General features: G+C 33.2%; 1 protein-coding gene across 1 annotated transcript; it reads left to right on the top strand.

The window, feature by feature from the left end:
• The first annotated feature begins 5,444 nt into the window (after window positions 1-5,444).
• On the top strand, window positions 5,445-12,200 carry LOC123712282 (chymotrypsin-1-like). Its single transcript, XM_045665292.1, has 5 exons — window positions 5,445-5,494; window positions 5,688-5,883; window positions 7,463-7,697; window positions 10,933-11,109; window positions 11,985-12,200. The coding sequence occupies exons 1-5, from the start codon at window positions 5,458-5,460 to the stop codon at window positions 12,198-12,200; spliced, it is 861 nt and encodes a 286-aa protein (XP_045521248.1). The 5' UTR covers window positions 5,445-5,457.
• The last annotated feature ends 2,520 nt before the right edge of the window (window positions 12,201-14,720 follow it).

Raw genomic sequence — 14,720 nt, 5'->3', positions numbered from 1 at the left:
GTCAACCCTAAGGACTGGGATAGTGATAATGTTGAACCCTCGTAAAGAAACATAGATTTGTTTAAAATTTGTTTTATATAAATGTAGTAAAGCGTATTTTTATTATAAAACCTGCCGTCGTACTATTTCACAATTGCTTTAAGAAATTTTGTGCAACCAACACGTCAAATGATGAGATTGAAATCGAAATCCCTGGAGTCATAGGTTCGATCACCGGCGCGTTTAACATTCGCTCAAACGGTGTAGAAAAACATCATGAGAAAACCGGCTTGCCTTAGATCCAAAAAGTCGACAGCAGTGTCAGGCACATGAGACTGATCACCTACTTGCCTATTACATTGACAAAATCATTAAACCGATAAAAAAAATCAGAGATTCAGTCGTAAAAAGGTTCTAGCGCCACTCATTTTTTTTTATTTTAATAATTGCTTTAAATCCGTTCAACTTATTAGTTGAACGTTCTTGTTCCAGTCGAAGGAAGGCCTGCTGATGATAAGCGTTTGTTATTTAGACCTTTACTTTAATATGTCAAGTGGAGCATGGTGGCATCATTAAAAACTGATTACGAAACAGATGCAGAAATCTGAGGACTGGAAGTTTGGAGGTTGGTTTATTGTTACAATCAAATTAGTTTGAACGTAATGGTAGAACATAATGTTTAAATGTATAATCTTTTTAAAAAATAGGGGGCAACCGAGCAAATGGGACGCCCAAAAGGGGCAGTAATCGTAGCCCATAGATACTCATTTTATTGGGTGCCTTGTCTGCTACGCTTTCATTAAACAATTGGAGGTCGTTTCTCCCAGGGCAATCTTCCCCACAGTTCCCTAGTTCACTACGAAAGTGTCTTGTGAAGCGCACAATGGAAGACTCCAACCATCAGAGAATGCTGATGAATTTTTGAATAAATTCGACTCGTACGGTGTTTAAACGAGGTAGGAGGAATCAACCCAAACAAATCTTTAGAGCACTGACTCAGAAGAATACGAATAGAGATGGTATTTGTCTGCGTAGAAAGTGAGAATCAAGCTGAACACCGTTGGCGTAACGTTGGAGATAGAAAATTCGACAAACCCTTAAAAAATTTAACTCTGTGTACCGCTCTTAAGCGATTGAATTTTAATATAATTACTTTAGTCATTGTTACAATGAACACCATTTTTTCTCCTGTATTAAAATATAGCAACACTTAAACCTAGTTTCGCGAGACTTGGGATATTTGAAATGAGATAATGTTGGAACGCGTCGCCGAAAGCAATAACACTTGATGTACTTTGTTTCAGGGCCAATACGATGAATAGGGTTGTCAAACAATTGTAGGGTTGTAAATAATTATTTCAAAATGTGGCGATACAACCCATCCTTAAATTTCTGATAGGCAAGTTTCAGCCTAATGAACAAGAATGACATACACACAAATATCGAGTATGAGTTTTTATAGAACATGCCCATGGACACTCTCAAAGCCAGAGGGATCGTGAGTCCGATCCCTGAGGGCCCCAAGGCCGTGAGTGAGGCCTTTCAGAAGTGTGTAAATAAGAACAGATATATTGCCCGTAGCTGCTATTGAAACCCACAACTTTAGAGTTGAGAGTCGTGAAGATAGGATCACACTGCTCCCATCTCCGTAATCAATGAGTAGCCAAAAGGAACTTTACGTTAGAAATTGCCATTGCTATTCAATTTTATGCAGGCGCTTTTAAATATTGTATTATAATGACAATTATATTTAAACCTAATAAGGACGATAACAGTAGGTCTGCCGCTTAGGTAGTCTGCTGGAGGTGCAAAATCCATATGGAGTATAATTATAACAGAAATAATTAAATATACTGTAATTAAATATAAATAAAAATTAAATTACTATTTAAACCGACTACTTAGATATACGAACCCTATACACCGAACGTGTTATATATTTAAACTAGTATGCATAAAATCAAAGACGTGTAGTCTTTGATTTTATTCCGTTTTCGTCAGTAGATTTATTTATATAGATATTATATATTATTTATTATATAGACACTTAGCATCCGGTGAGCCTCCTGCCCATTTGCCCCAGAAAATATGGCATCATAAATTTTACACGCATAGATCACATCAATTATATTAGAATATATCAATTACAAACTGGATTTAGATAAAAATATTTTAGTTGGTTTTACTAATTAGAAGCCAATATGGGCCTATTAGTTTTTACCACACTTATAAATTGTATTTCAACATTCTTGTTATGTTATATATTAATATATAATAACATAAGTGTCACTTAGATTTATGAACCCTTAGATAAACCAATTTTGTTTTTAATATCGTCACAACCACTTTACCCCTTATTTTGTGTTAGTTATAATCTCATATTTTAAACCAATAAAGTTAGTTTTTAAACATATCCATACAACAACTGCCACCGAACTTAATTCTACACCGAAATTTAAAAAAAAAATACAAAATAGAAACTTAAACCTTCCTAAGAGCGTGAAACCCAAAGTTATGGTGAGTAGGAAGATTGTTGTCATATCAATATTTTCATCAATGTTAGTAATTAAGTTGTAAGGCCGTAAATAATGTCACAGCCCTACTACCTAATACGTAAAATAATTTTTGCCGCTGATACATATTTATCAGACATTTAACCGAACGAAAACATCACTAAGTAATCCTCTCCCATAGAATAACAAAAGGAATGTAAACTGAGACGTATTTGATACATTTGAAATTTACGAGATCAATCTATCTATAATCTATAATCTATAATCTATAATCTATTGTCACAATTCAGCGTCGATTGTCTTAATACATCTCTGTCATAATAATAATTTTATAATACTGTAAACAGTAAATTAAAAAACAAGCATTGTTAAGTGCCTTATAGTGTAACATATTTTATGCTTCAATTGTCATGTATTTTAGAGTAGATAGCTTGTTATGTATACCGTAGTTATAGCGTAGTTCACCACATCATATATATATATATGATGTGGTGAACTTTTATAAATAAATGTAAATCAATCGAAATATATCTGAAATATTGTATAGGAAAGATTCACTAAAGTTTTATGCAATATATATTTCGATTTTCAACACTGACACGAGTCCTACCTTCTATGGTAATGACTCTACGTACTTTGTCCAAGAAATGTGTGGGTCTAGGACTTGGATTAAATTGTTTCATCGTAAAATACAATATAATTTTCAAAATAGCTAAATATTTTTACAATACCTAACATAATCTCATATAAATTGTCCACTTAAAAAAGTCATTTTCATGTAAAGAATGTCGTCTTCAATGCTCAAGAGTTCCAGACAGACAATTTAAATCGACAATATCATCATAAATTCCTAGTTCAATCTAAATTTTATTATTTGAATTGTAAGCATAATTTTTATTGACAAACTTTATTAATATACTTGTTTTGGTGCTGGAATCTTAAACATATACAAGATATACATAACGTTGAACCAATTACGTGGTAATAATAATCCCTAAAACCTTTTTGGTTTTGAATTAGGTCTCTTTTTTAGATTTGTTAGTAGTGTTACTGATCATCTGATTAGGTCTAGTAACGGTGAGTCTTTCATGACGGTTTCAAACTGAAACCGAGGCAATTAACATCGTATTGTTTTAAGTATAACAATGGATTGTTAGTAGTTATACGTGTAAAGGAAAACTTGCAGATTTGTGTTTTGTTTCGGAACACGGAGGCATCGTTATTTCTTTTTCTGTTACTTATGAGTTCCATCAATCTTTTACTTCGAAAGAACATCATTAATTATTGTTCACGTTGTGTGTCATTTCCTGTTGGTATAACAGGGGTAGTTAGTCCGAGACTTATCTGTTCATTATATGAGTCAATATATTTTCAGTAAAACTATAAAGTCTTAAACAATTTTAATTTATTGATCCAATTTAGAAAATTACAGATAGGTTTTAGTTTTTTGCTATGAAATTTCAAGCAGGCGTTACATAAATTGATTATCCATTATCTAGAGCGACGTTGGGAAAGCTTGGGAAACCCAATTATTACTTATTTCAATTATGGAATAATAATAATTTATACATCAACAAGCAGCTACATTTTCATGATGATTCAAGTGCTTGTTCTTCGCTACGATGCATACGCAAGATGCGTATGAAAGAAGATGAACTTACAGTTATTCCAACCTAAATATTGTATATATGCTCAGGAGTTAGAACACTTTGTCGGAGTCGCATAAGAATCGGCCAGCGCCTTTACAATTCAAGATGATTTAAATTAATTTAAAAGCATGTTTTTTTTAGCTTAATATTGATATTATAAAATATGTCCTAACACTAAACAGATGGATTTAATTTAGATTCTTTTCACTAAATACCTTATAAGACTTGGTGTTATAAAGCCACATTTCTCCAATTTCAAGGCAGTTGATCGCTTACGGCGGAGGTGAGACAAGGGTCGACAGGGTAGTAATCACTAAGAAACTAAATAAGCTTTCGGGTTCTTCATTGCAAACTTAATTCTAGAAATATATTTTATAGGATGTGGAGTGTCACCTTGAAAATGCACGTTTTTGCCAACTGTTAAGTTAGAGACTAATTGTTTTGTTGAAGATTAAAATTATGATTTTGTCAACTGTTCAGCGAGTTCTAGACAATTTTGAAGAGTTGTACTGTTTACTCAATGCTGTCATAGCAAGTTAAAGAGTGGCGCAGAGTTTATTGGAAGTTCTTCTCGTCCGTTCTACGCTCTTGATTTGAGAACTGGTAGTAAATGTAAAATTAGAAGAAGCATTTAGCATTTATTAGCGTTTATAGGTGTAAATTGTGTTAAGCCAAATAAATAGATGATTTTGAATTGAATTGAATTTAAGCAGCAAAACGGTGGGTTATCTTTTTGGCTACGCGCACTACACTCACTCCACTTTTGAACCCTAAGGTTATAATAATGCGTTATGAGTATGCTCATGATACAAACAAAAGAAAATAAAACTGAAGTGTCTCACACACGTGCCAGACACAACAGACAATAAATATTAATAATATAACTATAATAATGACTTATATTTTATTAGTGTATTTATCATATATATAAATCTTATAATATGATCAATAAATCATATGCAGAAATCAAAAGCTAAGGCCAGTAAGAACATGTGTATTAAAAAAAACTGATGACATCGCGAAAGTAAACTTTATAAATAATTAACAATATTTTAACACATTCTAGTCGCTATAAGCGTCATTTCCTTTAGTAATTTCTAACATTAAAGCCGTAATAGCAGAGCGTTTGATAGAAAATTCAAGAGTTTAACTATAATAAACTGGGAAAGTAGTTCATATGCGTTAATGTCAACGTTTTGAAGCATTATCGGGTGTATAAAATGCAAATTGTTCTCATTAAAGATAACACTTAATATATGTATTTCTGCTTCGTATTTCGTATTTAGTTTTACGGAGTGTTTGTTAGCTATACGGCGATGATGTTACCATTATTGGGTGTGCTTTCTGCGACAGGTAAGATTTTAAAAAATACTCTCTTTTTCATATTTTTATTATCTTCTCTTAAACGGTCTTCTACCTTCTTAGCTTAGTTAAGTTGTCTGATTTGATTCAATTCAATACATATCTAAAGCTTCTTAAGTAATGTCATGGTTCATGCCGAAACGTTTAGTTATATGAAGTTTAAAATAAAATTTGTTTTACAAAGCATTAATATCAAACATGGATCTATCATCCCGCATGGCTGGTGGAAGTACAGCTGATTACACACCTTGGATAGCGATGTTATCTTATGGAGATGTGAATTCGAGGTTCCAATGCGGTGCCTCCATTTTGACTGAAAGACATCTGTTAACGGCGGCTCATTGCGTTAGTGCTGCATACGTTAATGGGAGTTTAACAAGGTAATAAATGACATGTGTTCAGATTTTAACAGTGACCGACTCAAGGCTCACTAGGTTGTTACAAATTTTGACGGCTGACGGTACGGGGTACTGCGCGATACGGTTTGCTTATCTTGCCAAAATCGTGTTCAAATTATTTGAAGAAGCCTCCTTAATATAAGGGTGCGCAAGTATTTAATCAATAACCGTCTAATATACGTTATATTAGCGCGTTTAACCAATTCAAAAGGGCTTAAAGTTACATATCAGAATGAGGCTAGCTGACTAATATTAGGACGGCTGTTTAGTTCGTATATTAAGTTTCTCGTGTAAATAAAAATACATTTGTTGTAATGAGAAATGAAGTTCTTTAAATATTATACAAAACAGCTTACATAGATAATATCATGTATGTGTAAGTAGTATTTAAGATATGTTTTTATAACAATAAATCAAAATATTGAATATTGCTCTGTCTCAATGTGGCGAAAACTCCTTCAAAGCCTTAATTATCGAGGTGAGCCTGCCCGATAGTTTTGAGGTAATCCCACCACCTTGAACCTTTGATCCTTCCCTGTCTCCGTCTGTTACCTTAGATCCCTTAGTCATATCGTACTCATTTTACATTTTATTATTCATTGAATATATTCATTAAAAAATACACATTTAAGAAATTTTATTTTAAAAATACATAATTTTTTATACTAAAATTTTCGACGAAGTTTTGTTGATGAATGAATTTGAGGCAAATACCTCCCTAGGTTTATAGGCATAAATGATAATTGTTTGTAGACATATAATTAAAGTGACCATGTAGTTGTTTTAAAAAAGATCAGAATCAGTCGTGTTATGGATTTTCGACACTTTCAATATTGTAAAATTAATTGTATTGCATTAAGTACATGTATATTTTTATTGTATAAACAACACGGCAGAAAAAAGTCCCTTTGACAAGGAAAACGTAAGGTTTGAGGACTTTTTTTACTTGCGCTCAATGGTCACTAGTGATAATAATCCCAGCCGAGAGGTCAGCATACGCATTATGATAGTAAATCGCCTACTACTACTAGTACTTTGCCTTTAGTCGATATTTCCGATCGCAACTTCTCAGAATGAATACCAAACTTGTTTTGTACAAAATTCTACAGTAACAGAACCCCAAGGTCCTTATTAACTCACAACCTGGTGAGAAAACTTGGTAGACCGATGCTGTGATGGTGGGATGGAGTTGTCCATCGAAACAATAGGGTTCGAAGTTGGACGCAATATGCTTTAAATAGATTGCGAACCCGAAATATTTGCGAGGAGGCTAAGGTGAACAAGGGGCTGTATAGCCATTGATGATGATGATGATGTATATATTTACATTATAATATATATTTACTTTTTTTATTGTAATTAAACATAAGTCATTATTAAACCTAAATTAAGAATGACACCTAAGTTACAACGGCTCCTAGTCAACGCTGTTTCAGGTTTCTTTTTTTAAATTTCGTCAACATACAATCATTTGGACGTTCTTAATACAAATCTTTTCCTCAGATTCTTTAAGTAATAATCAAACTAAGTTTTCCAACGATTCAATATTATTTATTTTCAGATCATATATGGCAACAGTCGGTACAAATATCCGAGACGGTAGTGGACAGAATTATAGCATTATTGGTAACCATACACACCCGAATTACGCTATGAACCAAGTGAAGAACGATTTGGGGATCCTCATCACCAATACCAGCATTATATTTTCACTTTTGGTGGAACAAGTTACTTTAAACTTCAATACAGTTGGCGAAGGTGTGTACGTCGTAATATATGGCTACGGCAGTAGTGGAGTAAGTACTTCACACCCAATTTTGATCTATATTTTGTTTTTGCACCGCGCTATCCCAAGGTTGAGATCATCAGCGCTAAGGATATTGTAACTATACGGATATTGCACACAAAAAATTCGGATACGATTTGATCTTACAGATAATAATATAATATAAATAATAATATAATATAAATAATAATATAATTTAATAATAATACCGATTTTCCATATATTTAGAGCTATAATATTTTACCTAATATCAATATGGAGCTTGCCATTCAAGTTTCTTATCTGCAAACCTAACAATAATATATTAGGGGCCTTTAAACGTGCTACACTAATAAAATATGAGGCTACATCATCGCTGACTATATGCGAAAATACAAAAACATTTTAATGCAGCACATGACTGAAAATGTATATCTCGGCAATATTTATGCAACAGTATATGGCTCATTATTTGGTCCTTAAACGGTCTACATATATGACTGGGCTAGTAATTATAACTAGAAATAAACAGAAACAAACACAAACATAGCGCATGTTTGTGTTTGTTTCTGTTTATTTCCGAACGATTCGTGGCAAACTTCACGTTGCATGACTTTTTCATGACGCACTAAGGCCGTAAAGCGATACAGCAATATATATGTCTGAGAAATGTTATTGTATTTTCGATTGCAAAGCGATCGTTCCGGTCATACGGCTGGGAAACTTAACATTCGTCGGACACACAAAAGATATTTGGCAATATATCCCGGCCATACTAAAAATATTACTAATTATTGCAGTCTAGCCCTAAATGCTCGCTGATGCTACCATGGCATGTCTTGGAGTCCCTTTAGAAGCACTGCTTATCACTAAGCAGATTACTAAGGTACACAAATTAAAACGGCTTATAACAATTGCAAAGAGTATATTATTTATATATTTTATTTGATTAATTTTTTTTTATCTAAAAGTATTTAAAGAATCAAAAGAAACCAAATCAATATCAAACTGATCAGAAATATATTTGAAACGTCTAAAGAACTTCGACTACAAAGTGGTACGAAATTATTTAAACCATTTCAAAGATGTTAACTTTAATAATCTTTTGAGTTGAATTTCATAAACTTTCTAATTAGGAAAATTAAGTTATGAAACGTGCCGGAGTCTGTTACAAAATTATTAATGAAACATCAAATTATATATAATAGTCGGTGCAAAATTGTTTTTTTAAGTCAGCAAGGCTATTCTGTTAAAACGCTTTTCGTATCTGATTGTAAATTTCACATGAATGCATAACATTGTTACCTGAGTCGAATGAGTTTTATATGATATGAAAATTCCTAAATAAAACAATATCTTATTTTCAAAAGATAACTTATGAGTATAATAATGATTACTAACAAAATCAAACTAACCAACCACTAACCAAACTAACTTTGTTCCCATTTCACTATGTCTCCTTCTGATAGAGGATTTTTGACAATCTGAGACAAATCTTTGTTTTTAATTTATTTTATTATTATTTATTACTTATGATGTCATTTGGAACATGGTGTAATGGTTGCGTTCAAACGTTGTATAAAACAAAAAACTTGGCGATTAAAAAGAGTGGCGGAGAGATTATTGCCAGTTCTTCTCTTCCATTCTACGCCCTTGATTTGAGAACTAGCAGTAAATGTAAAATTAGAAGCACTTAATGTATATTTTTTTTTGAAGTCCATAAGTGTGTTAACTTTGACTTTGAAAACAAAAATAAATTGATACCTGTCGCATACTACTCTTTTTGCTGGCAAAAAGCTCTTTCACTGCTAACTTAATAAGATAGCTAATAGATATAGATAGATAATATTATTTAAATTAGAGATATTTCCTGGCTGCGCACGGTATGTTAGTGGTAAAATAATATAAAAAAACGGGATCACACAAGGAATCGAACCTAGATCGTTCGGTTACGCCCCAGGAGTTCTACCAGCTATCCGAAACTCTTACCTGCGAAACCAGCTGTTTAGTTGCAGTATAGATAAATACACAAGTATAGTTAAATTATATATATAAAGATAAAATCTAATATGCATTACTTCAGACATGGTTCGAATCGTCTATTCATCATGTACATAAGAAAATTATTAAAAATAAGTCTTTAAAAGTAGATGTATAAGATAGTATCGGTGACCCCAGAGCTGGTACTTTTCTCGCTCAACGAATAAGTATCGCAATACAACGAGTTAATGCTGCCAGCGTTAAAAGTACACATATACTTAACCTTTTAAATTTGTTTCAATTTCAATTTCCTTTTTATAATTTTTAATTATTACTGTACGTTGATTAAGAAAGTTCTAAATACATTTATAGATATTGAAAGTGATCGAATAAACACTCGAATTGTAAAATACGTCACATTATTTATTTTAAGTAAAATATATATCGCTACGTCTATGTCTTGATTATACTGCGTTCCTATAATTTACACAGTCGACGTCAAAGGAACATATGTAAGTGCCTAATTCGTAGAACTAAATGTATCAGAGACGTTAAATTTGTCCATATTGTTTGGAAGATATGTTATACAAAGTTCTTTAGGCAAATTCACGCCAGCTAATATTTATTGAGCAACTCTTTACACCGGGCATCATACTATAGTGGGGAAGTGTGTATGCAGCGCTCGCTCCGTTCACAGTTGAAATTTATTGATTGGTTTGCAACACACTTGCGAGCCGACAGTGCCCATGGGCTCTTCATTAACCTCAGGTGGCTCATCTGCCAGTTATAAAAAAATAATTGAAACCTGCTAACGCTGATGGTGTAATATTATTTTTATTATAACGATTATTTCTCTAAAAATCAACTTGCGGTATTGGCCTAGTGGCTACAGCTTCCGACTCTCATCCGTGAGGTCGTAGATTGATCCCCGGCCGTGCACTAATGGACTTTCTTTCTATATGCGCATTAACATTCACTCAGAAACCGGCTTGTCATAGACCCACAAAGTTGACGGCGTATGTCAGGCGCAGAAGGCTGATCAATCTTACTTGCCTATTGATTGAAAAATTATCATGACAGATTAAGAAATCTGATGCCCAGACCTAGAAAGAGGTTGTAGCGCCATAATTTTTATTTAAATAATAATATTTTTTTAACAGTAAATAAATTGACTCTATATGCAGTCTGGTAAAAGTTTGTATCAAATGCAGACGGCGTACCATATGAAAAAATATAAAACTTGTATTTTACAATAAATTAAAAACACATTATATCTTATGACACAGCTGAAGAATCCTCTAAGCAGAGAATTGGAGGAACTTGAGATGTTCACAGTGAATTCGTCATACTGCTTTGAAGAAACCCAACGAGTGGCTAAGGAGAAGTTAGGCTTCAGTCCTCCGCACGTTTATCCAGAGGCTGAGATATGCGCGTTTAAAGGGTTTGGGAAAGGCACTTGTAAGGTATGGAATTTCCTTTAAAGGTTCAGGTCCCTTTGACTATATTTTGTAGAACAAGACTAAGATTTCGAAAATTCTTGATACGAGTAAAATCGTATTAAAAGCCACGTAACTAAAACAATTTTCTCACATTATTTAATATCAAGGTTTAAATTTACCAAAAACATTAAAAGATCTCCTTACGAGTTTTTAATATGTAAAATTCCTTTTAAGACAAATTTGCACGCCATTATGTATGGCAGTATATGCGACCTTTAGATTTTACCACGATAACATATTTGTAACATATTCTTGACTCGCAACGGACTTGAGTCTTGAGAGATTGAGAGTATAAGTGCGGAAACTGACTCCACAAACCATATTCTTACAAATGGATTATGATTATAATTTTATGAGTCAGCGGTTTGACAGATTATATCAATAACATTTTAAACCGCATTCGTTAAATTCCTAAAATTATTTTGATCATAGATCGCCATATTGTCTGTCTATAGTTTCTGTTGCTTTAATGTAGAGATTTGCTTGAACTTCTCTCTTGAATGCTAAATCCAATTCATTGTAATTTTATCGTAGTTTCCTTTTTTTGATAACATAACGCGTTCTAGTACAAATCAAAATCATCTATCTCGCTAACGGTAGTTTCTTTATTCTTCTTTCGACTTGTTGTAATACATCTTGAAAGTACAAATATTATAAAGCCGTTAAGGATATTTAGAACTTCTGGACTGGGGCCGTCAGATCAACCTATCAGGTTGGAGGAAAACTACACAATCCTTCCTCCACAACTTTTTACGACATATATCAGACCATATTTTACTTATATTCCTAATATTAAGCTTTAGAAAGACCACCTTTATATAATATATTTATCATTTCAGGGAGATTCCGGTAGTCCTCTGGTATGCTCAGATAGTTACCAACAGGTCGGCATTACATCGTGGGGTATACCCTGTGCATTAGGTGCCCCAGACATCTTCACTCGATTGAGTTCTTATAAAGAGTGGATTCTTAGCGTCCTAGACGAGATGGGGTACAAAGATGAGTTAAAGCACACAACGGACAATTGTTCTTCGATTTACGACTATTTGAATTAGAATGTTGAATTTTATTACAAAATCTATGTCATCAAACTGATGAAATAAAAGTTGTCTTCCAATTTATGTGCGATTTTTAAATTAAAATCCCGTTTTATATGTTAACGAAACTTATAATAAGTTATTTAAGAAATTCAAGTCAGTGATGTTTTAATTTTTTGAAGTGGAACTTTTTTATGTGGATGACGGTAAAATTTTGACGGAAACGTCACGATTATGTGCAGCGTTTTTGTCTAAGAAAAGGAAGAGAGTGATTGAGACCGATGGAGAGAGAGAGTGAGAAATGGAGATTGAGAAAAAATACACGCCATTGGTTGATGTATTCGTTAAGTAGTTACATATTAGAACTTAAGATGGCAGAGGTGAGACGGGTGGAATTTCGTATTCTGCCTCGACGTTTGATGATAAAACTTAGCTTCAAAACTCAGCATGGGTATTAATGTGACTCCTATGGACACTTTCAGTGGTAAGTGCGGTAGAAGATGCAGAGTCTAGGTCTCTACGCCACGCCAAAGTATCAAGTCTATTGGATGCTTTGCCTTATAGTTAGAATAATTTAATAAACTTAGTATTACTTCATATAAAACTGAAGTATATATGTAGGTAGTTATATGAACTACTTAGTTTAATTGTGTGTGTCTTTTATCATTGACGAACGACGATTTTGTAAACTGTAATAGTGTCAGTCGTGATTACGTCTACTACTTAGTATGCGTTTGGAATAAATTGGCCGTCAGTCACTTGAAGCGTGTCCTATGTCAGATAATTATTAATATCTGTATAATAAAAAAGCCTTAATTTCTGTCATATATATAACTATATAGAAATAGACTTTCACTAGTACAGTACAGCCTTTCTAGTTCTAACAGCTAACAGCCGCCCCGATTTTATCTGGTCTTCGACAGACGAAGTGTTGTTGTATCTGTTGATAGAACGATATATGAACACATGACTGATACCAAGCTTATGAAGTGTCTGGAATATGACACTTTATGTAAGGCGATTACTGCAATCCTATTTTCTTTAACATCCCATTCCATATTGTAATTTGACCATGAACAAATTGAAGAAGTTTTCTAATAGAATTTCGTTTATAAAACCTAAACATAACAGTTAAACCTACATAGTAATAATAAAAATAATAATTAATAAAAGAAAATTTAAAAGGCTTTGTTCCTGTTACAGTGCACCTTTAACGCTGTCAGCATGTCCTCGCTGTATTGCGATGCTTAAAAAAATGCACTAATCTGTAATTACACCATAATAAGGTAGAACGAACTCGTAATATCATACTTTAAAGCCATACAAAAACATCCGGTGATTTTCTTTGTGTAAAATATGTTCAAAAGCTTACAAAGGAACCGCACTCAGAAGATACATTTTAACATTAGAAAGCATTCTTGAAGGCGCTCAAAATAAAGGAATTCTAAAGATCTTTACCGAGGCATTCTCACTTTCGAGACGAGAAAGAGCATTCGGTTTTAAGAGGCGATCAAACGATAAGTCGATATTGTGACCTAATATCGTGTTGATTTATTCCTTACGTGAATATATTGTGAAATGTTGTTTAGTTGTGCTTGATAATGGATCTTGAAGTGTTTTATATGTAAAAATATTATATTATGCCTAAAATGTGTTTAATAGAATGTTGAATATCAAGTTATGTTATGAATTTATTAACAAAATAAATTACAATTTATTAAAACAAAAGCATCGTTGTGCAACGGTTTCTATGGCCTTGTGCTTATACAACGACCAATATTTGAGCCTCGACTTGCTTAAGCTATCGAAGAATATGCTTCAGTATTTAGAATATCCATAGCGCTCATCAACTTCTTGAGCACACCCCACATAGGTACACGCCTACAGTCCCTGATCGTTTTGATATTTATGTTTTTTTTTTCCTAAATCTTTATACCTTTTTGTATTCAAAATTCAAATCATTTATTCATATAGGTAACACAATGTAATTTATGAACATCAAAGACAGAAATGTATATAAGATGCATCTAATTTTACATTTACTGCCGGTTCTCAAATCAAGGGCGTAGAACGGAAGAGAAGAACTGGCAATAAACTCTCCGCCACTCTTTTTAATCGCCATGTTTTTGTTTTTCACAACGTTTGTAGCTGCAATCATCACACCATATTCCACATGACATCTTTAGTAATTAATAATATTAAAATAAATTGCAGGAGGCATGTTGAAATAGGAGTTCGAGCGACTCTCATCCCTGATGTCGTAGGTTCGATCCCCGGCTATGCACCAATGGACTTTATTTCTATGTGCGAATTTAACATTCGCTCGAACGCTGAAGTAAAACATCGTGAGGAAACCGACTTGCCTTAGACTGAAAAATCGACGGCGTGTGTCAGTCACAGAAGGCTGATCACCTACTTGCCTATTCGATTAAAAAATGATCATTAAACAGATACAGAAATCTGAGGCCCAGACCTAAAAAGGTTGTAGCGCCGTTGATTATTATTATATGTTTAGTATAATAGATTGATTGCAATACT

The sequence above is a fragment of the Pieris brassicae genome, chromosome 7 (assembly GCF_905147105.1).
Source record: "Pieris brassicae chromosome 7, ilPieBrab1.1, whole genome shotgun sequence".
Lineage (NCBI taxonomy): Eukaryota > Metazoa > Arthropoda > Insecta > Lepidoptera > Pieridae > Pieris > Pieris brassicae.
The sequence above is the reverse complement of the archived record's forward strand: the minus strand, read 5'-3'. Positions and strand labels throughout refer to the sequence as shown.

Excerpts from the sequence above, each read along its gene's own strand:
- LOC123712282 (XM_045665292.1), top strand. The coding sequence starts at position 5,458 with ATGATGTTACCATTATTGGGTGTGCTTTCTGCGACAG. Across the intron at positions 5,495-5,687 it reads GGGTGTGCTTTCTGCGACAG|CATTAATATCAAACATGGAT; the intron begins GTAAGATTTTAA and ends TGTTTTACAAAG. Across the intron at positions 5,884-7,462 it reads GTTAATGGGAGTTTAACAAG|ATCATATATGGCAACAGTCG; the intron begins GTAATAAATGAC and ends ATTTATTTTCAG.